Here is a 24206-nt window from a genome sequence, read left to right as displayed (position 1 = left end):
GAAGATGCTTTTTTTTTAAAAGTTTGGTTTTATTTGTTATGAGGGCTTAATCTACACATTTCCAAATTAATGAACTATTAGGACAGTGTTTCAGAATGAACCCAGGTTTTATGAAAACAGTCTGTGATGCGTAGGGACACTCAAAAGAATCGGACCCTTCCTGGGCACCGGGGAATGAGAAGAACGGGCTCTGTTGCCACGACGTTGGGAACTGTAGTATCTGCAGAACCCGATACATCTCTCTTAACCATGCCGACTGGAAGTTCAACGCTGGCCGAGGAAGTGTCAGCAGCTAGAGTTGAGGCAACTGGTGCAGCTGTACCATTTAACGCCACCACCGGCACCACTTCGTCAGACTCTGATGACACCGACAGAAGTCCAGTAACGTGGGGGTCGTGGTGAGAAGTCAGTTTGTGGTGTCTCAGGCCATGCTTTCTGGAGAGACCGACTGTGTGTGCATGGAAAGCTGGGGACCAACTCGGCACAGCAGTGCTGTTGGCATCTTGCAGAGGAGGCTAAGGTGCACAGACAAATTCATGACTTAACTTACTGTTCAGTTTAAAGGAAGTGTACTGTATATCTCACCATCACGGGAAACGTCTTGCAGTTAACGGTGTGGGCAGCACTCACGCCTTTGGCAGAGCAAATGCCACGTGTCTGGAAAATGTTTTATATTTTTTGTCATTTATGCAGATTTAGAGGCTTCTGACATATATGGTAAATGGGTTATACTTGTATAGCACTTTTCTACCTTCAAGGTACTCAAAGCGCTTCGGCTCTATTTCCACGTTCACCCATTCACACACACTGATGGCGAGAGCTGCCATGCAAGGTTAACCACAACCCATCAGGAGCAAGGGTGACGTGTCTTGCTCAAGGACACAACGGACACGACGCGGTTGGTAGAAGGTGGGGTTCAAACTAGGAACCCTCAGGTTGCTGCCACGGCAACTCTCCCAACCGCACCCCGCCGTCGCCAATATACTCTTTAATATACAACTACCAGAGGCGGTCTTAAGTGGAGGGGAAAGTAGGAATGTTAGACTCAGGGGCCCCCGGGCTTTTGTAAAGTTTGAAGATTTTAATTTCTCAAATTTCAAGTAATTTAAATATGGAAATTATACATAAATATGGCTGTGAAAGATCGGTAATAAGGTTGCGTCAATCAAATTATGTCTAAAATTGAAAATGGTTTGTTGCACCTGGATAGTGTTCATACTTGCCAACCCTCCCGGATTTTCCGGGAGATTCCCGGAATTCAGTGCCTCTCCCGAAAACCTCCCGGAAGAAATTTTCTCCCGAAAATCTATTTAGCCGGAGCTGGAGGCCACGCCCCCTCCAGCTCCAGGCGGACCTGAGTGGGGACAGCGGCGACAGTCTGTTTTCACGTCCGCTTTCCCACGATATAAACAGCGTGCCTGCCCAATCACGTTATAACTGTAGAATGATCGAGGGCGAGTTCTTGGCCACCTGCTCAGTGGCCTAGTGGTTAGAGTGTCCGCCCTGAGATCGGTAGGTTGTGAGTTCAAACCCCAGCCGAGTCATACCAAAGACTATAAAAATGGGACCCATTGCCTCCCTGCTTGGCACTCAGCATCAGGGTTGGAATTGGGGGTTAAATCACCAAAATGATTCCCGGGCGCGGCACCGCTGCTGCCCACTGCTCCCCTCACCTCCCAGGAGGTGAATAAGGGGATGGGTCAAATGCAGAGGACAAATTTCACCACACCTAGTGTGTGTGTGACAATCATTGGTACTTTAACTTTAACTTAACTTTAACTTAAGTGGGTTTATTGTTAGGCAGTTTCATTATCGTCCTCCCAGCGCGGTAACAACACACAACAGCAGTCACGTTTTCGTCTACCGTAAAGCAGTTCGTCTGCCGTAAACAGCAATGTTGTGACACTCTTAAACAGGACAATACTGCCATCTACTGGATAGCCTCCGGTGCACTGAAATTCAAGTATATGTATAATAAAATATATATATATATATATATATATATATATATATATATATATATATATATATATATATATATATATATATATATATATATATATATATAGCTAGAATTCACTGAAAGTCAAGTATTTCATACATATATATATATATATATATATATATATATATATATATATATATATATATATATATATGAAATATATATGAAATACTTGAGTTGGTGAATTCTAGCTGTAAGTATACTCCTCCCCTCTTAACCACGCCCCCAACCTCGCCCCACGCCCCCGCCCCACCCCCGACCACGCCCCACCCCCCACCTCCCGGAATCGGCGGTCTCAAGGTTGGCAAGTATGATAGTGTTGCGTCCGACCAGTCTTCCTCTCAGGGAATAAAACACACTGGTCAATCCCAAATTCTTTCGGATGACATATGTTGAGGGCAGCACGGTGGAAGAGGGGTTAGTGCATCTGCCTCACAATACGAAGGTCCTGAGTAGTCCTGGATTCAATCTCGGGCTCGGGATCTTTCTGTGTGGAGTTTGCATGTTCTCCCCGTGACTGCGTGGGTTCCCTCCGGGTACTCCGGCTTCCTCCCACCTCCAAAGACATGCACCTGTGGATAGGCCCCTCCCACCTCCAAGGACATGCACCTGGGGATAGGGCCCTCCCACCTCCAAAGACATGCACCTGGGGATAGGTTGATTGGCAACACTAAATTGGCCCTAGTGTGTGAATGTGAGTGTGAATGTTGTCTGTCTATCTGTGTTGGCCCTGCAATGAGGTGGCGACTTGTCCAGGGTGTACCCCGCCTTCCGCCCGATTGTAGCTGAGATAGGCTCCAGCGCCCCCCGCGACCCCGAAGGGAATAAGCGGTAGAAAATGGATGGATGGATGGACATATGTTGAGTAAGAAGGACCACCAAGACAGAATAGCAACATTACCAAGTTTTTCTAAAGCTTTAGGAGACCAGTCCTTACAAATGCCGTACTAGCAGCATCAAGAAGCGGTCTAAAAATCAAATGGAAAGAGTCAGCTTATTTAGTAAGAAAACAGCCCCCTTCCGCCCAGAAAGAAATACAGCCTTTTTGTTTTAAACTGATAAGGCCTTCTTCACAAAAAGGGAGTACCGTATTTTTCGGAGTATAAGTCGCTCCGGAGTATAAGTCGCACCAGCCGAAAATGCATAATAAAGAAGGAAAAAAATATATATATAAGACGCACTGGAGTATAAGTCGCATTTTTGGGGGAAATGTATTTGATAAAAGCAAACACCAAGAATAGACATTTGAAAGGCAATTTAAAATAAATAAAGAATAGTGAACAACAGGCTGAATAAGTGTACGTTATATGAGGCATAAATAACCAACTGAGAACGTGCCTGGTATGTTAACGTAACATATTATGGTAAGAGTCATTCAAATAACTATAACATATAGAACATGCTATACGTTTACCAAACAATCTGTCACTGCTAATCGCTAAATCCCATGAAATCTTATACGTCTAGTCTCTTACGTGAATGAGATAAATAATATTATTTTATATTTTACGCTAATGTGTTAATAATTTCACACATAAGTCACTCCTGAGTATAAGTCGCACCCCCGGCCAAACTATGAAAAAAAACTGTGACTTATGGTCCGAAAATCATTATACTCCCAACAGACGTTCCAGGTCTTCAAGGTGAAACACAGAGTTCACTAACAAACATAAGGAAAAAGCACAAAGTGTACACATGGGAAAATATTAGCTGCTTCAAACATGACTATGGATAAAGAAAGAACACTTAAAGGCCTACTGAAAGCCACTACTACCGACCACGCAGTCTGATAGTTTATATATCAATGATGAAATCTTAACATTGCAACACATGCCAATACGGCCGGGTTAACTTATAAAGAGCAATTTTAAATTTCCCGCGAAACTTCCGGTTGAAAACGTCTATGTATGATGACGTATGCGCGTGACGTCAATCGTTGAACCGGAAGTATTCGGACACCATTGAATCCAATACAAAAAAGCTCTGTTTTCACCACATAATTCCACAGTATTCTGGACATCTGTGTTGGTGAATCTTTTGCAATTTGTTTAATGAACAATGAAGACTGCAAAGAAGAAAGTTGTAGGCGGGATCGGTGTATTAGCGACTGGCTGCAGCAACACAACCAGGAGGACTTTGAGATGGATAGCAGACACGCTAGCCGCCGACCTCACCTTGACTTCCTCCGTCTCCGGGCCGCCAACCGCATCTATGATCGTCGCTCCGTCGATCGCTGGAACGCAGGTGAGCACGGGTGTTGATGAGCAGATGAGGGCTGGCGTAGGTGGATAGCTAATGTTTTTAGCATAGCTCTGTGAGGTCCCGTTGCTAAGTTAGCTTCAATGGCGTCGTTAGCAACAGCATTGTTAAGCTTCGCCAGGCTGGAAGCATTAACCGTGTATTTACAGGTCCATGGTTTAATAGTATTGTTGATTTTCTGTCTATCCTTCCAGTCAGGGGTTTATTTATTTTGCTTCTATCTGCATTTAAGCACGAAGCTATCACGTTAGCTCCGTAACTAAAGTGCTTCGCCGATGTATTGTCGTGGAGATAAAAGTCACTGTGAATGTCCATTTCGCGTTCTCGACTCTCATTTTCAAGAGGATATAGTATCCGAGGTGGTTTAAAATACAAATCCGTGATCCACAATAGAAAAAGGAGAAAGTGTGGAATCCAATGAGCCAGCTTGTACCTAAGTTACGGTCAGAGCGAAAAAAGATGTGTCCTGCACTGCACTCTAGTCCTTCACTCTGACGTTCCTCATCCACGAATCTTTCATCCTGGCTCAAATTAATGGGGTAATCGTCGCTTTCTCGGTCCGAATCGCTCTCGCTGCTGGTGTAAACAATGGGGAAATGTGAGGAGCCTTTCAACCTGTGACGTCACGCTACTTCCGGTACAGGCAAGGCTTTTTTTTATCAGCGACCAAAAGTTGTGAACTTTATCGTCGATGTTCTCTACTAAATCCTTTCAGCAAAAATATGGCAATATCGCGAAATGATCAAGTATGACACATAGAATGGATCTGCTATCCCCGTTTGAATTAAAAAAATTCATTTCAGTAGGCCTTTAACAAGGGAAGGCTTAACCCCAAGGAGATGCGCTAATATTAATATAATTATAGTACCGTATTTTCCGGACCATAGGGCGCACCGGATTAAAAGGCGCATTGCCGATGAGCGGGTCTATTCAGGTCTATTTTCATACAAAAGGTGCACCGGATTATAAAGCGCATTATAGGAGTAATATTGTTATTAATTTTTCTAAATGTAAAAGACTTCCTTGTGGTCTACATAACATGTAATGGTGGTTCTTTGGTCAAAATGTTGCATAGATGATGTTTTACAGACCATCTTCAAGCTGCTTTCTGACAGTCGCTTCAGGATGCATCGTTTTGTGGGCGGTCTTATATACGGGGCTCACCTTCGGCAGCATCCTCTCCCCGTCATCTTTGTTGTAGCGGTGTAGCGTGCAAGGACGGGAGTGGAAGAAGTGTCAAAAGATGGCGCTAACTGTTTTAATGACATTCAGACTTTACTTAAACTAATAACAGAGCAGCATCTCCTCATCCGTGGCTCACTAGTGAAACAACAACGCCGGAAATGTGTCCCGTGAAAAACCGTCCGACCGGAACTCTCTAATAACTAAGGTTCCTTGGGTGAATAATGTAAACTCACTATACCAGTAGGTTTTAGCGCTTTCATGGCGAGTTTACTGACAGATATAAGTAAGAACTTTACACTACCTTATATTAGAAATGAATGTCCCATAACAAGAAGATAGAGAAAAAGAAGAAACGTATCGACTATGTCGTCGGAACGGACTACAGAGGCGGATATGCGCACATTTTCAGGACTTATGCAGATCCCAAATACAGATCAGCAGGTACCAGAAGGTAAGAAAAGTTGCTTTTGCACAATATTGCGAAACAAACCTTGTACACACACCATACTATTTCTATGTTGATGCACAGTACAATCTACCAAACGGTGCGGCTTCATGGCTTACCAAAGTCGTACTAAAACATTTTGATAGATTTTTGAGCGCCGTGTGTAATGTTCTATATTTTCAATGGAACATATAACATTTTGGTGTGGTTTACTTGAGTCACATTGCAGTATCGCCATCTACTGGTCACACTTATCATTTCACCATGTACCAAATAAAATAGCTTCGAGGTCGGTAAGCACAACCAAAATTATTCCGTACATTAGGTGCACCGTCGAGTTTTGAGAAAATGAAAGGAATTTAAGTGCGCCTTATAGTCCGAAAAATATTGTAATAAAGGTGTATTATTATGATTCACTAATATCTCTCAACTTTGAAGTTGACATGATTTAGGTAAATAATGTTTTGTTATGTGATTGTTTAAATTCATATCCAGGCCACTTTATATTGAATTTGTTGGGACGTTTTGAAAAAACATACACCATTTTTTTTTAGGGGGTTTATCTCATCGAGATGTATTTATCCCGTCTTTTAATGTCAAAAAACGTATTTTAGGTTAGTTTTTAAAAATCTGTTTTCAACCAAATTCATGCAACAGTTTTTTTTTTCTTAAAGCATGGAAACACACCAAGTGAGTGTGTATGGGGCGGCAGTGTTGGGTTTAGGGTGGGATGGGGGACCCTTCAGGAGCCTTGTGTGTGGGGACCAGATTTTGGTGCAACAGGGCCGTAGCAACTACAGCTTCAAATAGTAGGCTCTTGTACAATACATGGAAAATGATTTAATGCTTTGTACTTACAACGATGCCATCAGTCAGGGGTGCACACACATCGTTAGTGCAGTTAGCCTCAGCGACAACGTACTCTGCAAAATACCGCGGTCCACCAGAAACAATCTGAAACAAGTAGGCAAGTAAACTTTATTTATAAAGTGCTTTTCACAAGTAAAACGGACATAAAACTGTACAAAATATAGATGAATTAAAACAACAAATAAATTAAAACAACATCATAAAAAGGCTTGTTGTAACACGTGGCTTGGCATTGTCTTGCTGAAATAAGCAGGGGCGTCCATGATAACGTTGCTTGGATGGCAACATATGTTGCTCCAAAACCTGTACGAACCTTTCAGCTTTAATGGCGCCTTCACAGATGTGTAAGTTACCCATGTCTTGGGCACTAATACACCCCCATACCATCACAGATGCTTGCTTTTCAACTTTGCGCCTATAACAATCCGGATGGTTATTTTCCTCTTTGGTCCGGAGGACACGACGTCCACAGTTTCCAAAAAACAATTTGAAATGTGGACTCGTCAGAACACTTTTCCACTTTGCATCAGTCCATTTTAGATGAGCTCAGGCCCAGCGAAGCCGGCAGCGTTTCTGGGTGTTGTTGATAAATGGCTTTCGCTTTGCATAGTAAAGTTTTAACTTGCACTTATAGATGTAGCGACCAACTGTGGTTACTGACAGTGGGTTTCTAAAGTGTTTCTGAGCCCATGCGGTGATATCCTTTACACACAGATGTCGCTTTTTGATGCAGTACCGCCTGAGGGATCAAAGGTCCATAATATCATCGCTTACGTGCAGTGATTTCTCCAGATTCTCGGAACCTTTTGATGATATTACGGACCGTAGATGGTGAAATCCCTAAATTCCTTGCAATAGCTTGTTGAGTAATGTTGTGCCAGATTTTTATATATAGGTTGAAAAGGATTTTGCAAATAATTATATTCTGTTTTTATTTACCATTTACACAACGTGCCAACTTCACTTGACTGATCCAACACAACCCCAAGGTTTCTGGGACTGTTTTTAACAGATGCCCCCAGTGCACAGAGGGAGTTATAGATAAGGGGGATCTTTTTATCGGAAGCAATGAGGAGGTTTTTTTTAAGAATTTATCCAAAGGAAATTCGAAGACAACCAGTTTTTGATACATGACAAACATTCCGAGAACTCAGGAAAAAAATGTGAAACTCTGAATCAACAAGTGATTGAAATGCTAATCATCCAGCATGCAAAAGGTCAAGTGTCCAGGTGCACAGAACCCACCTGTGTCGACATCCTTCCGACCTCAAGAAGAGCATATGTGGTGTTAACTGTGAAGTTGTTGAAGGTTGCCAGAGAGGCCCGGACAAACTCCAGGGCTGTTGTGTGGTTCAGGGGAAGTAGAATGGGACAGCCCACACAGAGGTCTTCTGTTGACTCTAAACATGGACAGAAGACTTCATGTATTCTGCAGATGCCACTTTTATGGTTGGTATACAGCGGGGGTCTGCTCTTTAGCGCCGCCCTAGTGGCTCCCTGGAGCTTTTTCAGAAATGTATAAAAATAGAAAAAGGTCATAATAATAATAATAATATTTTTATTTGTAAAAAGCACTTTACATTGAGTAAACACCCTCAAAGTGCTACAGTGTATTAAAAAATTTCAAATAAAAAGATAATAAACAATAAATAAAACTAGTCCTAAGTGTCCAAAAACTTATGTCCAGTGTTAGTCCTTAGTGTCCCAATACTTTTGTCCAGTGTTAGTCCTAGGTGTCCCAATACTTTTGTCCAGTGTTAGTCCTTAGTGTCCCAATACTTTTGTCCAGTGTTAGTCCTAGGTGTCCCAATACTTTTGTCCAGTGTTAGTCCTTAGTGTCCCAATACTTTTGTCCAGTGTTAGTCCTAGGTGTCCCAATACTTTTGTCCAGTATTGGTCCTTAGTGTCCCAATACTTTTGTCCAGTGTTAGTCCTTAGTGTCCCAATACTGTTGTCCAGTGTTAGTCCTAGGTGTCCCAATACTTTTGTCCAGTGTTAGTCCTAGGTGTCCCAATACTTTTGTCCAGTGTTAGTCCTTAGTGTCCCAATACTTTTGTCCAGTGTTAGTCCTTAGTGTCCCAATACTTTTGTCTAGTGTTAGTCCTTAGTGTCCCAATACTTTTGTCCAGTGTTAGTTCTTAGTGTCCCAATACTTTTGTCTAGGTGTCCCAATACTTTTGTCTATTGTTAGTCCTTAGTGTCCCAATACTTTTGTCCAGTGTTAGTCCTTAGTGTCCCAATACTTTTGTCTAGGTGTCCCAATACTTTTGTCTATTGTTAGTCCTTAGTGTCCCAATACTTTTGTCTAGTGTTAGTCCTTAGTGTCCCAATACTTTTGTCCAGTGATAGTCCTTAGTGTCCCAATACTTTTGTCCAGTGTTAGTCCTTAGTGTCCCAATACTTTTGTCTAGTGTTAGTCCTTAGTGTCCCAATACTTTTGTCCAGTGTTTGTCCTTAGTGTCCCAATATGTTTGTCTAGGTGTCCCAATACTTTTGTCTATTGTTAGTCCTTAGTGTCCCAATACTTTTGTCCAGTGTTAGTCCTTAGTGTCCCAATACTTTTGTCTAGACGTCCCAATACTTTTGTCTATTGTTAGTCCTTAGTGTCCCAATACTTTTGTCTAGTGTTAGTCCTTAGTGTCCCAATACTTTTGTCCAGTGTTAGTCCTTAATGTACCAATATTTTTGTCTAGTGTTAGTCCTTAGTGTCCCAATACTTTTTGTCCAGTGTTAGTTCTTAGTGTCCCAATACTTTTGTCTAGGTGTCCCAATACTTTTGTCTATTGTTAGTCCTTAGTGTCCCAATACTTTTGTCCAGTGTTAGTTCTTAGTGTCCCAATACTTTTGTCTAGATGTCCCAATACTTTTGTCTATTGTTATTCCTTAGTGTCCCAATACTTTTGTCTAGTGTTAGTCCTTAGTGCCCCAATACTTTTGTCCAGTGATAGTCCTTAGTGTCCCAATACTTTTGTCCAGTGTTAGTCCTTAGTGTCCCAATACTTTTGTCTAGTGTTAGTCCTTAGTGTCCCAATACTTTTGTCCAGTGTTAGTTCTTAGTGTCCCAATACTTTTGTCTAGGTGTCCCAATACTTTTGTCTATTGTTAGTCCTTAGTGTCCCAATACTTTTGTCCAGTGATAGTCCTTAGTGTCCCAATACTTTTGTCTAGATGTCCCAAAACTTTTGTCTACTGTTAGTCCTTAGTGTCCCAATACTTTTGTCTAGTGTTAGTCCTTAGTGTCCCAATACTTTTGTCCAGTGTTAGTCCTTAGTGTCCCAATACTTTTGTCCAGTGATAGTCCTTAGTGTTCCAATACTTTTGTCCAGTGTTAGTCCTTAGTGTCCCAATACTTTTGCCTAGTGTTAGTCCTTAGTGTCCCAATACTTTTGTCCAGTGTTAGTCCTTAGTGTCCCAATACTTTTGTCCAGTGATAGTCCTTAGTGTCCCAATACTTTTGTTTAGGTGTCCCAATACAAACTAGAACAGCCACATAGCTAAAACTAGTATGCATGTATCTAAAAAAAAAGGCTTTTTTAATAAGAAGGGTTTTTAAGTCTTTTTTAAAAACATTCACAGTCTGTGGTGCCCTCAGGTGGTCAGGGAGAGCGTTCCACAGACTGGGAGCGGCGGGGGGAAAAAATATATTTTTTTGTTTTAATAGGGTTTCTGTAGGAGGACAATATGACACAAACCTCCCTAAATGTTAGAATTCCCACTGTTTGTACTAAACATGATTCTCTGATGAGAGTATTTGGCGAGCACCGTTTTGTCCTACTAAATTTGGTATCGGGGCAACAGTAATAGACACTGATATCATGTGTTGACTTCATTATATCACTTATAGAAGGCTTTTAATTGTTTGCGGCTCCAGACTGATTTCTTTGTTGTATTTTTGGTCTAATATGGCTCTTTCAACATTTTGGGGTCGTATCTAAAAAAAATAGGCTTTTTTAAAAATAAGGGTTTTTAAGTCTTTTTTTAAAAGCATCCACAGTCTGTGGTGCCCTCAGGTGGTCAGGGAGAGCGTTCCACAGACTGGGAGCGGCGGGTGCGGGGGGATATATATTTTTGTTTTAATAGGGTTTCTGTAGGAGGACAACATGATACAAACCTCCCTAAATGTTAGAATTCCCACTGTTTGTACTAAACATGATTCTCTGATGAGACTATTTGGCGAGCACCGTTTTGTCCTACTAAATTTGATATCGGGGAAACAGTAATAGACACTTATATCATGTGTTGACTTCAGTATATCACTTATGGAAGGCTTTTAATTGTTTTGATTTCTTTGTTGTATTTTTGGTCCAATATGGCTCTTTCAACATTTTGGGTTGCCGACCCCTGGTATACAGATTAAAAATGAGACCTCTTCTTTGTGTTCTCACATGGTTACAAGTTGTATCATGGCAGACTTCAACAGTGTTGGCGTTAACTCATTTTTTGTGTCTTTATACGCATTGAAATCAGGGATGCAGATATTTATTTATTTTTTGAATTTTTTTTACCAACCTTGCCTTCTTCATGTCAAAACGGTGTTTTGTTTGTATTTGCCGAGTCAGATTTCCGTCTCCGTTTATTGCGTTTTTATTGGTCGACTTCAAAGTGATGAACTTTCCGGTACAATTTCTTTAAAGTTTGATTCACCGAACGTTTTATTCATCACAAATACTGATTTTCAAAGATCCAGCCTCACCAGGCACCAAGAAACACAATGTGGAATCCTGCTTGTCGGCTCCCAGACCGTGGTCGAGGAGCGCAGGGGAGACGTTCCCTCCAGCGGCTATATTTTGTCGGGGGTAACACCCTCCATTTCACCCGGCAGTGGGTCCGCTCTTTGGTCGGAATGACGAGGCCGTCGATTTGTTACAACTCTTTATTGATGTTTCCCACCGTGCTATTAACACTCCTGAACATGCTCCCTCTCCTAACTTGCCCACTCACTTACACACGTCACTCACCCCACATACCGCCGTTCTTAAAGGGGAACACACAGTTTATGGCCATCACAAAGTCAGAGATGAAATGCTAGAGTGCCACTGTATTCAATGACATTGAAACTAACTTGCCAAATTCTAAGTTTGTAGGCATTATTTGCCATGAAAGTGTTGATGTGGCGGTATTTAACCCTTGTGTGGTGTTCGGGTCTGTGGGACCCGTTTTCATTTTTTATTATATTTTTCAAACTGAGACTCACTGACATTGGCTCATTTTCTGTTAAGAACATATATCAGAATACATATTTAATGACCACACACCATACACCCCCCTACACATTTCTATTACATATAAGATGTCCGGGTCCACTGGACCCGGGGCTAATAGAAGTGTGGAAACTGATGTTCTGTGTACCACACACACACACACACACACACACACACACACACACACACACACACACACACACACACACACACACACACACACACACACACACACACACACACACACACACACACACACACGCACACACACAGCAGGCCTAGACAGGAGGAGGACAGAGTGTGGGTACACAGAACTTCAGAGGGTCAAATGTGCGAGAAAGTGAGAGCAGACAGTGTTGACAAACAATGTTGCAACCTTGCATGGGAACCGCAGGTGCAGAAACACAAAGGAAGAATCCCTGTGGGATGCAGAAACTGGCAGAGAAATTTCCCGTGCAACGTTCATATTGTTGAATCACTGATGATGTGTCCAGGTTGCACCATGAGGTGTATTATAGAACTAATCTAGTATGGCATCGCCATTGACTTCCAGGAAGAGGCTGGATGACAACTCCGAAAGTGTGGTGACAACTGGAGAGACAGTTGACAGCCCGGAAAGACGGCAACCGGGACAGGGAGGGGTAGCATCCCAAGCTGAAGCCCCCGCAAGGGAGCACCCATACAACGCTACGGAAAACCCTAAAGATACATCAGACCAAGATGGGCTGCCTAAGGAAACCCGTGGTGCAACGCACAGTGCCGTACCTGATGAGACGGAGGAGGATCCAGGCCTGGACACTCCCCACAGTGCCCAGAACCTCCAAGCACCACCGGCACAACCCCAAAGCAGACCGTCAGAGGGGGGACGCGTGGCGTAGTGCACTACCTGAACACAAGTCGAGGGACTGATTACCCTCGGCTGGGTCGCCCGGGTGAGGGTGTTTGATTAAGACCCGAAACACCCTATGACCCCGGGAGAATCACTGATGATGTGTCCAGGTTGCACCATGAGGTGTATTATAGAACTACTCAGCCAGCGTTTGTGGTTCTAATGGACCCGTTGCATTTTGTGGCTTTTAATGCCTCACAATCAAACACTTTTATGTTAAAATACTGAACAGATGTTTATTGGGATAAGGTAACCATCTGTTTAGTATTTTAACATAAAAGTGTTTGATTGTGAGGCATTAAAAGCCACAAAATGCAACGGGTGCATCAGACCCACAAACGCTGGCTGAGTAACGACAATATGAACGTTGCACAGGAAATTTCTCTGCCAGTTTCTGCATCCCACAGGGATTCTTCTTTTGTGTTTCTGCATCTGCGGTTCCCACACAGGGTTGCAACATTGTTTGTCAACACTGTCTGCTCTCATTTTCTCGCACATTTGACCCTCTGATGTTCTGTGTACCTACACTCTGTCCTCCTCCTGTCTAGGCCTGCTGTGTGTGTGTGTGTGTGTGTGTGGGTGGGTGGGTGTGTGTGGTACACAGAACATCAGTTTCCACACTTCTATTAGAGACATCTTATATGTAATAGAAATGTGTATGGGGGGGTGTATGGTGTGTGGTCATTAAATATGTATTCTGATATATGTTCTTCACAGAAAATGGGCCAAAGTCAGTGAGTCTCAGTTTGAAAAATTAATTAATTGTATAATTTTTCGGATCCGACAGACCCGAACACCTTGTTAACCCACATCTACACTTTCACGGCAAATAATGCCTACCAACTTCGAATTTGGCAAGTTAGTTTCAATGTCATTGAATATAGTGGCACTCTAGCATTTCATCTCTGGCTTTGTGATGGCCATAAGCTGTGTGTTCCCCTTTAAGAATGGCGGTATGTGGGGTGAGTGACGTGTGTAATTACAATCAAACACTTTTATGTTAAAATACTGAACGGGTGTTTATTGGGATAAGGTAAACATCGGTTCAGTATTTTAACATAAAAAGGTTTGATTGTGAGGCATTACAAGACACAAAATGCAACGGGTTCATCAGACCCACAAACGCGGACTGAGTAACAACAATATGAACATTACACAAGGGTTAAAGGACTGATGATGTACAATCAGTTAAATTTGTCATATGTATGTATGTCCTGGCACACCATTATCATCATTTCATGACCGAAGCCATTGGCGTTGTTAGGCCTATTTTAGGGGGGCTCAAGCCCCCCTAAATAATTTGGTGTTATATTTATTTATTTATTTATTTTACAAATACATGCCGACATATTCATTATAAAGTGGCCCGAATATGAGTTTAAATAAATAATCATATAACCTGTTATTATTCACTCAGTTTCCCTTCACTTCATAGCGTAAGGTAGAGAGCCCCTTTAGTGCGTCGGTATCCAATCCATTCCACTTGTTCATATAGAAAATGCCCACATTACTCAAATTCCAGTCCGCATTTTCTTTGCGACCTTGCTTGCGGTCCTGCAGGTGTACGAAGCGCATTATCTTCCTTTACAATGAGTGAAGCTGCACGAAACCTTGTGTGTGCAATTGTAAATAATTTAGTTTTTAAGTGTTGTGTTTCTTGTAGAATCTATATAAAGTAATATACATTAGCCTATTGTTAAAATAATGAAAAAAGCATCATTAAATATATTTGTTTTATTGTATTGTTACATTAAAGGCCTACTGAAACCCACTACTACCGACCACGCAGTCTGATAGTTTATATATCAATGATGAAATCTTAACATTATAACACATGCCAATACGGCCGGGTTAACTTATAAAGTGACATTTTAAATTTGCCGCTAAACTTCCGGTTCGAAACGCCTCTGAGGATGACGTATGCGCGTGACGTTGACCGGCGAACACGGGTATGCCTTCCACATTGAAGCCAATACGAAAAAGCTCTGTTTTCATTTCATAATTCCACAGTATTCTGGACATCTGTGTTCGTGAATCTGTTGCAATCATGTTCTTTGCATTATGAAGAAGGAAGCTGAGCAAGCAAAGAAGAAAGTTGTCGGTGCGAAATGGACGTATTTTTCGAACGTAGTCAGCCACAACAGTACACAGCCGGCGCTTCTTTGTTTACATTCCCGAAAGATGCAGTCAAGATGGAAGAACTCGGATAACAGAGACTCTAACCAGGAGGACATTTGACTTGGATACACAGACGCCTGTAGAGAACTGGGACAACACAGACTCTTACCAGGATTACTTTGATTTGGATGACAAAGACGCAGACGTGCTACTGTGAGTATGCAGCTTTGGCTTTTTTTTTGCGTATGTACGTAACTTTTTAAAAATATATAAGCTTTATGAACCTTGGGTTAGGTGAACGGTCTTTTGGGCTGAGTGATTGTGTCTGTTGATCAGGTGTTTGAATTGTATTGGCGTGTTCTATGGAGCTAGGAGCTAGCAGAGGAGCTAGGAGCTAGCATAACACGTACCGTACCGTACGTGCGCGTCACGTACGTAACTTTTTAAAAATATATAAGCTTTATGAACCTTGGGTTAGGTGAACGGTCTTTTGGGCTGAGTGATTGTGTGTGTTGATCAGGTGTTTGAATTGTATTGGCGTGTTCTATGGAGCTAGGAGCTAGCAGAGGAGCTAGGAGCTAGCATAACAAACACGCAGGTGTTATTATGCAGGATTAATTTGTGGCATATTAAATATAAGCCTGGTTGTGTTGTGGCTAATAGAGTATACATATGTCTTGTGTTTATTTACTGTTGTAGTCATTCCCAGCTGAATATCAGGTACCGTGAGTATGCAGCCTTGGCTGCTAAACATTCGATAACTTGACCGTATGTGCGCGTCACGTACGTAACTTTTTAAAAATATATAAGCGTTATGAACCTTGGGTTAGGTAAACGGTCTTTTGGGCTGAGTGATTGTGTGTGTTGATCAGGTGTTTGAATTGTATTGGCGTGTTCTATGGAGCTAGGAGCTAGCAGAGGAGCTAGGAGCTAGCATAACAAACACGCAGGTGTTTTTATGCAGGATTAATTTGTGGCATATTAAATATAAGCCTGGTTGTGTTGTGGCTAATAGAGTATATATATGTCTTGTGTTTATTTACTGTTGTAGTCATTCCCAGCTGAATATCAGGTCACCCCCGGCTCTCACAGCATCTTCCCTATCTGAATAGCTTCAACTCCCCACTAGTCCTTCACTTGCACTTTCCTCATCCACAAATCTTTCTTCATCCTCGCTCAAATTAATGGGGAAATCGTCGCTATCTCGGTCCGAATCTCTCTCACTTCATGCGGCCATCATTGTAAACAATAGGGAACTTTGCGTATATGTTCAACTGACTACGTCACGCTACTTCCGGTAGGTGCAAGCCTTTTTTTTATCAGATACCAAAAGTTGCAATCTTTATCGTCGTTGTTCTATACTAAATCCTTTCAGCAAAAATATGGCAATATCGCGAAATGATCAAGTATGACACATAGAATAGATTTGCTATCCCCGTTTAAATAAAAAAAATTAATTTCAGTAGGCCTTTAATAGCTGTTGTATTATTATAGGATGGCTTGTTAAACATTTCATAGGATTTTCAGGGGGAGGAAAAACCAAAATATTTAATATAAAATGTAAAATGAATAAATACATAAAAAGAAAAAGAAAAAAAATGGTTAAAAGCCATCGCCTCGGGGAGCATTTCATTTCGTCCCGTGCATTTTTTAAAAATAATAATAATAACAATTCATAATTTCTAAGTCTTTGTTAGCCGTTTGTGAAGCTTTGTGCTCGTGCGTAACGTTCGCTCGCATCCTGTGCATCTCCTGGGGGCTAAGCCCCCCCTGTCCTTAAAAGCTAGTGACGCCCCTGACCGAAGCAAAACACTTTTTACACTTTTATACTGAAATAAATACACCTACACTGCAAAAACTGAAATCTAAGTAAGATGAAATATCTCAAATAAGGGTGATATTTGCTTATTTTCTGTCTGATAAGATAATTCTTCTCACTAAGCAGATTTTATGTTAGAGTGTTTTACTTGTTTTAAGTGTTTTGGTCCTAAATGATCTCAGTAAGATATTACAGCTTGTTGCTGAGATTGTATGACCTATATTGAGTAAAACATGCTTGAAACTAGAATATCAACTGTTGCAAAGCTGTGTCATCAACACTCACGAGTATAAAACTATGATTTTAAAGTAATCATTTCTTATTTCAAGCATGAAAAAAACAAAAATCATGATTTTGACGCAATTGTGTCTCATAATTAAAACGGATGACAAATGGACTTTGCTGTTTTGTTTCCAATGAAACAATAGAAAACACGTACTCATACAGTACAGTAAACTGACAGTTAATATTTAAACATTTAACATGTGACATTTCTAACTATTTTGAACAGAAATAGTTCATGCACATTCAGGTAAATTCTTCAAAATTACAATAAAAAAATTTTTGGCCGGGGGCTGGGCTGTATATATGCGCACTAATTGACTTGTGATGTCATGTTATCGATGGAAAAATGCATTTTTAGACAATATGATTTGCCTGAGCGGCTAGGAGACCCTGAGAGTAACAAGCGGTTGCCTTGTTGCCTTTCCATTAAGAACAATAAACTAGTTTTTAGTATAAGTTTGCTGGTTTCAAGAAATGTAATGCCGGGCGCATATCATTATGTCAAGATAATGACACTAGCATTTACTTCATTTAAGAATATTTTTCAACATAATGAGCAAAGAGGTCTCATTTTTTTTCTTCTACCAAGAAAAGTGCACTTGTTATTAGTGAGAATATACTTATTTTAAGGTATTTTTGGGTTCATGGAGGTTAGCTAATTTTACTTGTTTGGGAAAGTCTTGACAAGCCAAATTTTCTTGTTGTATTGGCAGATAATTTTGCTTAGTTCAAGTAAAATACCCCTCATTTTTGTATTTTTTTTCTTTCTTGTTTTTAATCACTGACTTTTTGCAGTGTGCAACTTATTAAATGAAAATATAGAAGAAAAAAAATACCGGCAGCGTTACAGTTTAAATCCATGAAGGAAAGAAGAAAGTGAATGAATGTTTATAACTGGATACATTTACATATGCATAAAAATGTGTTTTCTTTTGTATTATTTTTTAAAAAAAAGAATTAAGTAACGCTTATGATAACCTTTTTCCAAAACACAATGTAGAACATACTTGCCAACCTTGAGACCTCCAAATTCGGGAGATTTGGGGGGGGCGTGAGGGGCGTGAGGGGCGGGGCCAGGGGCGCGGTTAAGGGGGAGGAGTATATTTATAGCTAGAATTAACTTAAAATCAAGTATTTCTTATATATATATATATATATATATATATATATATATATATATATATATATATATATATATATATATATATATATATATATATATATATAAATAAATAAAAGAAATACTTGACTTTAAGTGAATTCTAGCTATATATCAAAATATGTATTTTATCACTGAAATTCAAGTATTTATTTTATTTATATGTATATATATATATATATATATATATATATATATATATATATATATATATATATATATATATATATATATATATATATATATATATATATATATATACATATAAATAAAATAAATACTTGAATTTCAGTGTTCATTTATTTACACCAGGGGTGTCCAAAGTGCGGCCCGGGGGCCATTTGCAGCCCGCAGCTAATTGTTTACCGGCCCGCCACACAATCTGCAAAAATTGCAAAATTGATAGTATTGCAAAAATAAAAATAAAACATTTAAAAAAGTGGAATGAGGTGAAATCTAACGAGAAAAAGTTGCAATGTTGACACAAAAGCTGCCATGCAGGCTGTTTTTTTTCGTTTGTCTTTCTTTATTTTTCTTTTTTTTTGCCATTGCTCAAAAAAAAAAAAAAGACAAAAAATCTATGTTATAATGAATTATTGACCTATTCAAGGCTCCAATTACTTCAAAAATGTCACTTTAAAATGTTTTATGTGGAAAAAATATTGCATATATTGTGTGGTTGCCATATAAAAACATCAAAGATTTCTTTGACAAAAGAGCATAAAAACAAACAAAATAATGGTTCAAACGTAAAATCGACAGATATATCTGAAGTTGATCTCGTTACTTAAGTTTTGAAAGTAAAACAAATAATAATAAAAATGTATCACTTTATGAGTGGGGGACCTTTTGGATTCCAAACATATTTAGTGGGATTTTATTAATATCTTCACTGATTTCTCAAAAATATGAAAGAATTAAAATCAATGGTGTCCTGCATTATTGATTTTTTAGAGCTCTAATTACTAAATACTGCATATTTCCAGTTTTACTATAAAAAACAAAATCAACCTGAAGTTGATATGGGTTCTCACTTCTCTGTGAAGCGCTTTGAGTGTCTAGAAAAGCGCTATATAAATCTAGTCCATTATTATTATTATATAGAGATTCACTGTAAGCGTTAAATAAAAAATAATAATAATAATTTGTCTTATTTTTAACGTTTTAATGACTAAAACCCTTTATGGTCCCCGGGAACCCTAAAGGTTAAAAAAAAAAATCTGTATATTTTGTTATGGTTTGAAAATGAAAAATATCAAAATGGCCCCCGCATGCTTAAATTTTTCCGTGTGTGGCCCTCAGTGGAAAAAGTTTGGACACCCCTGATTTACACGTATACACACATAACACTCCTCTCTACTCGTTGTGCAATGTGCAATGCACAACGAGTGCAATGCTTTGCAGCCAGTAGCACAGCCTTTGAAGGAGCATAGGTATGGGCAGTGTAATATTCTGGGTTGGAGTCAATAACCAGGCGAGGTGACGAAGTTACGTCTCTTTACTTCATACTTCAGAACCGACTCCCACACTTGCCGTCAGGGTGTGATACAACGTTAACCGTTGGCCAACCAAAAAGTAACTTTTTGGTTGGCCAACGGTTTACGTTGTATTGCGCACCCTGACGTTCAAGTGTGGGAGTCGGTTCTGAAATATGAAGTAAAGAGCGAACGTGACGACAGGCTGTCCTCACTCAGGTCCGCACAAACCTTAAGTCCGGCTGGAAATCGGGAGAAATTCGGGAGAATGGTTGTTCCGGGAGATTTTCGGGAGAGGCACTGGAATTCGGGAGTCTCCCGGAAAATTTGGGAGGGTTGGCAAGTATGATGTAGAATGCGAGATATAACAGGATAACGCATACATTTATCATTTGTTTTCACAAAAAAGATTTACTGTGGGACCCCAATTTTTGACATGATGGTCCCCATTTTGAAAATTCCTAGCGCCAACACTGCTTCAAGCAATATATCCTTATCCAAAATAACTCTTGATGTAGCGATGGTTTGTACCTTCTGTCTTGCACTTGAAGGCTTTGACGGTCAATTTTCCTCCGACTCTTTTCAGCACCACGTCACAGTCTCCTTCCACTGCCTGAGTCGGGACCAAAGTTTTTGAGAGTTCGACAAAGTTCAAGAGACCCGGTACGTGCGACAATGCGGTCCTTACCGTCAATACTTTGGGTCGGACCGTGCAGTTGGCAACGGGCGTGGGGTCCAACACGTGACAGTCCGTCTCCAGCAAGTCCACTTCCACCACATATGCGTTGTCTCCATCAGGCTGGGACGAAAAACCGATGAGAAATGAGTGGAAAAGGTACTTTGTGTGATATTTTGACTCACCTGAGTAACAATCTTGATGTCCTCGATCCTGTTCAGTGCATATTTGTAGCCGTGAGAATGCTGGGCGTTGAGGTAGTCTTGAGCCGCCAGCGCAGCCTCCTCGGCCTCGGGTGAGTCGCACTCGGGATGCAGAATGTTGAGCTGAGCGTACCCCACCGCGAGTAGTACCACGACTACCGTGAGACTTAACGGATTCATGTCTTTCCGTGACGTCTGTGTCGGAGCTAGGAAATTAGACGCAATGACAAGGAAGAGAGGGATACTTCATGCAGGCTTCCGTGTATATATAGTACTTTTAATGGCCAACCAGCCATACCATAGTCCTTCCTTTTCACGTCACATGTGGGTGGTTTCAGGATTGCTGCAAAAACAAACACTTGCTGACTAAAGTCTGATGAACATATTGCAAAATTGGACTTACGTGTGTGCAAAAACCTGAGTTGATCTCGCCCTACGGTTTTTTCATCACTGTATTTTACAAACCCCATTTCCATATGAGTTGGGAAATTGTGTTAGATGTAAATATAAACGGAATACAATGATTTGCAAATCTTTTTCAACCCATATTCAATTGAATGCACTACAAAGACAACATATTTGATGTTCAAACTCATAAACTTTATATTTTTTTTGCAAATAATAAATAACTTGGAATTTCATGGCTGCAACACGTGCCAAAGTAGTTGGGAAAGGGCATGTTCACCACTGTGTTACATGGCCTTTCCTTTTAACAACACTCAGTAAACGTTTGGGAACTGAGGAGACACATTTTTGAAGCTTCTCAGGTGGAATTCTTTCCCATTCTTGCTTGATGTACAGCTTAAGTTGTTCAACAGTCCGGGGGTCTCCCTTATGGTATTTTAGGCTTCATAATGCGCCACACATTTTCAATGGGAGACAGGTCTGGACTACAGGCAGGCCAGTCTAGTACCCGCACTCTTTTACTATGAAGCCACGTTGATGTAACACGTGGCTTGGCATTGTCTTGCTGAAATAAGCAGGGGCGTCCATGGTAACGTTGCTTGGATGGCAACATATGTTGCTCCAAAACCTGTATGTACCTTTCAGCATTAATGGCGCCTTCACAGATGTGTAAGTTACCCATGTCTTGGGCACTAATACACCCCCATACCATCACACATGCTAGCTTTTCAACTTTGCGCCTATAACAATCCGGATGGTTCTTTTCCTCTTTGGTCCGGAGGACACGACGTCCACAGTTTCCAAAAACAATTTGAAATGTGGACTCGTCAGACCACAGAACACTTTTCCACTTTGTATCAGTCCATCTTAGATGAGCTCAGGCCCAGCGAAGCCGACGGCGTTTCTGGGTGTTGTTGATAAACGGTTTTCGCCTTGCATAGGAGAGTTTTAACTTGCACTTACAGATGTAGCGACCAACTGTAGTTACTGACAGTGGGTTTCTGAAGTGTTCCTGAGCCCATGTGGTGATATCCTTTACACACTGATGTCGCTTGTTGATGCAGTACAGCCTGAGGGATGGAAGGTCACGGGCTTAGCTGCTTACGTGCAGTGATTTCTCCAGATTCTCTGAACCCTTTGATGATATTACGGAGCGTAGATGGTGAAATCCCTAAATTCCTTGCAATAGCTGGTTGAGAAAGGTTTTTCTTAAACTGTTCAACAATTTGCTCACGCATTTGTTGACAAAGTGGTGACCCTCGCCCCATCCTTGTTTGTGAATGACTGAGCATTTCATGGAATCTACTTTTATACCCAATCATGGCACCCACCTGTTCCCAATTTGCCTGTTCACCTGTGGGATGTTCCAAATAAGTGTTTGATGAGCATTCCTCAACTTTATCAGTATTTATTTTTTGAACGTAATTTTTTATATCCATGTTACAGGTTATATAACTTTTATTATTGAATGTGTCAAATGTGATGAATATATAATGGACCACAATGGAAACAAGCCTTTTGGCTTTTTTTTTTGCCATCCATTTGCCTTTTTAAAGCATTACATGGACTCAATTCTTTAAGATGTCAATAAACTTCTCAATCAATCAATCAATCAATCAAATCAATCAATTTATATAATTTCCAGCTTTTTAAAAAAACAAAATCTTTAAAAAATGGTTTATTTTCATCATGATGGCTTGAAAAAGGCAATGTATTTTCATTGAGCTAAATTGAATTCTGTCTCTGTTTGATTCCTTGCTTCTTGTCTTGTTTAATAGATGTCATCAGTGTTTGAACCTGACACTAATGCAACAACATTTTGTTCTTACAATCAATCAATCAATCAATGTTTATTTATATAGCCCTAAATCACAAGTGTCTCAAAGGGCTGTACAAGCCACAACGACATCCTCGGTACAGAGCCCACATACGGGCAAGGAAAAACTCACCCCAGTGGGACGTCGGTGAATGACTATGAGAAACCTTGGAGAGGACCGCATATGTGGGTAACCCCCCCCCCTCTAGGGGAGACCGAAAGCAACGGATGTCGAGTGGGTCTGACATAACATTGTGAAAGTCCAGTCCACAGTGGATCCAACACATCAGCGGGAGTCCAGTCCACAGCGGGGCCAACAGGAAACCATCCCGAGCGGAGACGGGTCAGCAGCGCAGAGATGTCCCCAACCGATGCACAGGCTAGTGGTCCACCCGGGGTCCCGGCTCTGGACAGCCAGCACTTCATCCATGGCCACCGGACCTATGCGACTCCCCCTCGCAAGGGACAGGGGAGAAGAGGAGAAAAGAAAAGAAACGGCAGATCAACTGGTCTAAAAAAGGGGGGGTCTATTTAAAGGCTAGATTATACAAATGAGTTTTAAGATGGGACTTAAATGCTTCTACTGAGGTAGCATCTCTAACTGTTACCGGGAGGGCATTCCAGAGTACTGGAGCCCGAATAGAAAACGCTCTATAGCCCGCAGACTTTTTTTTGGCTCTGGGAATCACTAATAAGCCGGAGTTCTTTGAACGCAGATTTCTTGTCGGGACATATGGTACAATACAATCGGCGAGATAGGCTGGAGCTAAACCGTGTAGTATTTTATACGTAAGTAGTAAAACCTTAAAGTCGCATCTTAGGTGCACAGGAAGCCAGTGCAAGTGAGCCAGTATAGGCGTAATATGATCAAACTTTCTTGTTTTTGTCAAAAGCCTTGCAGCCGCATTTTGTACCAACTGTAATCTTTTAATGCTAGACATAGGGAGGCCCGAAAATAATACGTTACAGTAATCGAGACGAGACGTAACGAACGCATGAATAATGATCTCAGCGTCGCTAGTGGACAAGATGGAACGAATTTTAGCGATATTACGGAGATGAAAGAAGGCCGTTTTAGTAACACTCTTAATGTGTGACTCAAACGAGAGAGTTGGGTCGAAGATAATACCCAGATTCTTTACCGAGTCTCCTTGTTTAATTGTTTGGTTGTCAAATGTTAAGGTGGTATTATTAAATAGATGTTGGTGTCTAGCAGGACCGATAATCAGCATTTCCGTTTTCTTAGCGTTGAGTTGCAAAAAGTTAACGGACATCCATTGTTTAATTTCATTAAGACACGCCTCCAGCTGACTACAGTCCGGCGTGTTGGTCAGCTTTAGGGGCATGTAGAGTTGAGTGTCATCAGCATAACAGTGAAAGCTAACACCGTACTTGC

General features: G+C 40.8%; 1 protein-coding gene across 1 annotated transcript; it reads right to left on the bottom strand.

The window, feature by feature from the left end:
- Positions 1-8: 8 nt before the first annotated feature.
- Positions 9-20850, bottom strand: ahsg2 (alpha-2-HS-glycoprotein 2). Its single transcript, XM_062069572.1, has 7 exons — positions 20572-20850; positions 20399-20509; positions 20242-20323; positions 8010-8164; positions 6753-6848; positions 586-657; positions 9-515 (listed from the first exon to the last, which is right to left on the bottom strand). The coding sequence occupies exons 1-7, from the start codon at positions 20767-20769 to the stop codon at positions 141-143; spliced, it is 1089 nt and encodes a 362-aa protein (XP_061925556.1). The 5' UTR covers positions 20770-20850; the 3' UTR covers positions 9-140.
- Positions 20851-24206: the final 3356 nt, after the last annotated feature.

The sequence above is a fragment of the Entelurus aequoreus genome, linkage group LG14, assembly GCF_033978785.1.
Source record: "Entelurus aequoreus isolate RoL-2023_Sb linkage group LG14, RoL_Eaeq_v1.1, whole genome shotgun sequence".
In the NCBI taxonomy this organism is placed as follows: Eukaryota; Metazoa; Chordata; class Actinopteri; order Syngnathiformes; family Syngnathidae; genus Entelurus; species Entelurus aequoreus.
Note: the sequence above shows the minus strand (reverse complement) of the source record. Positions and strands in the feature narration are given on the sequence as shown.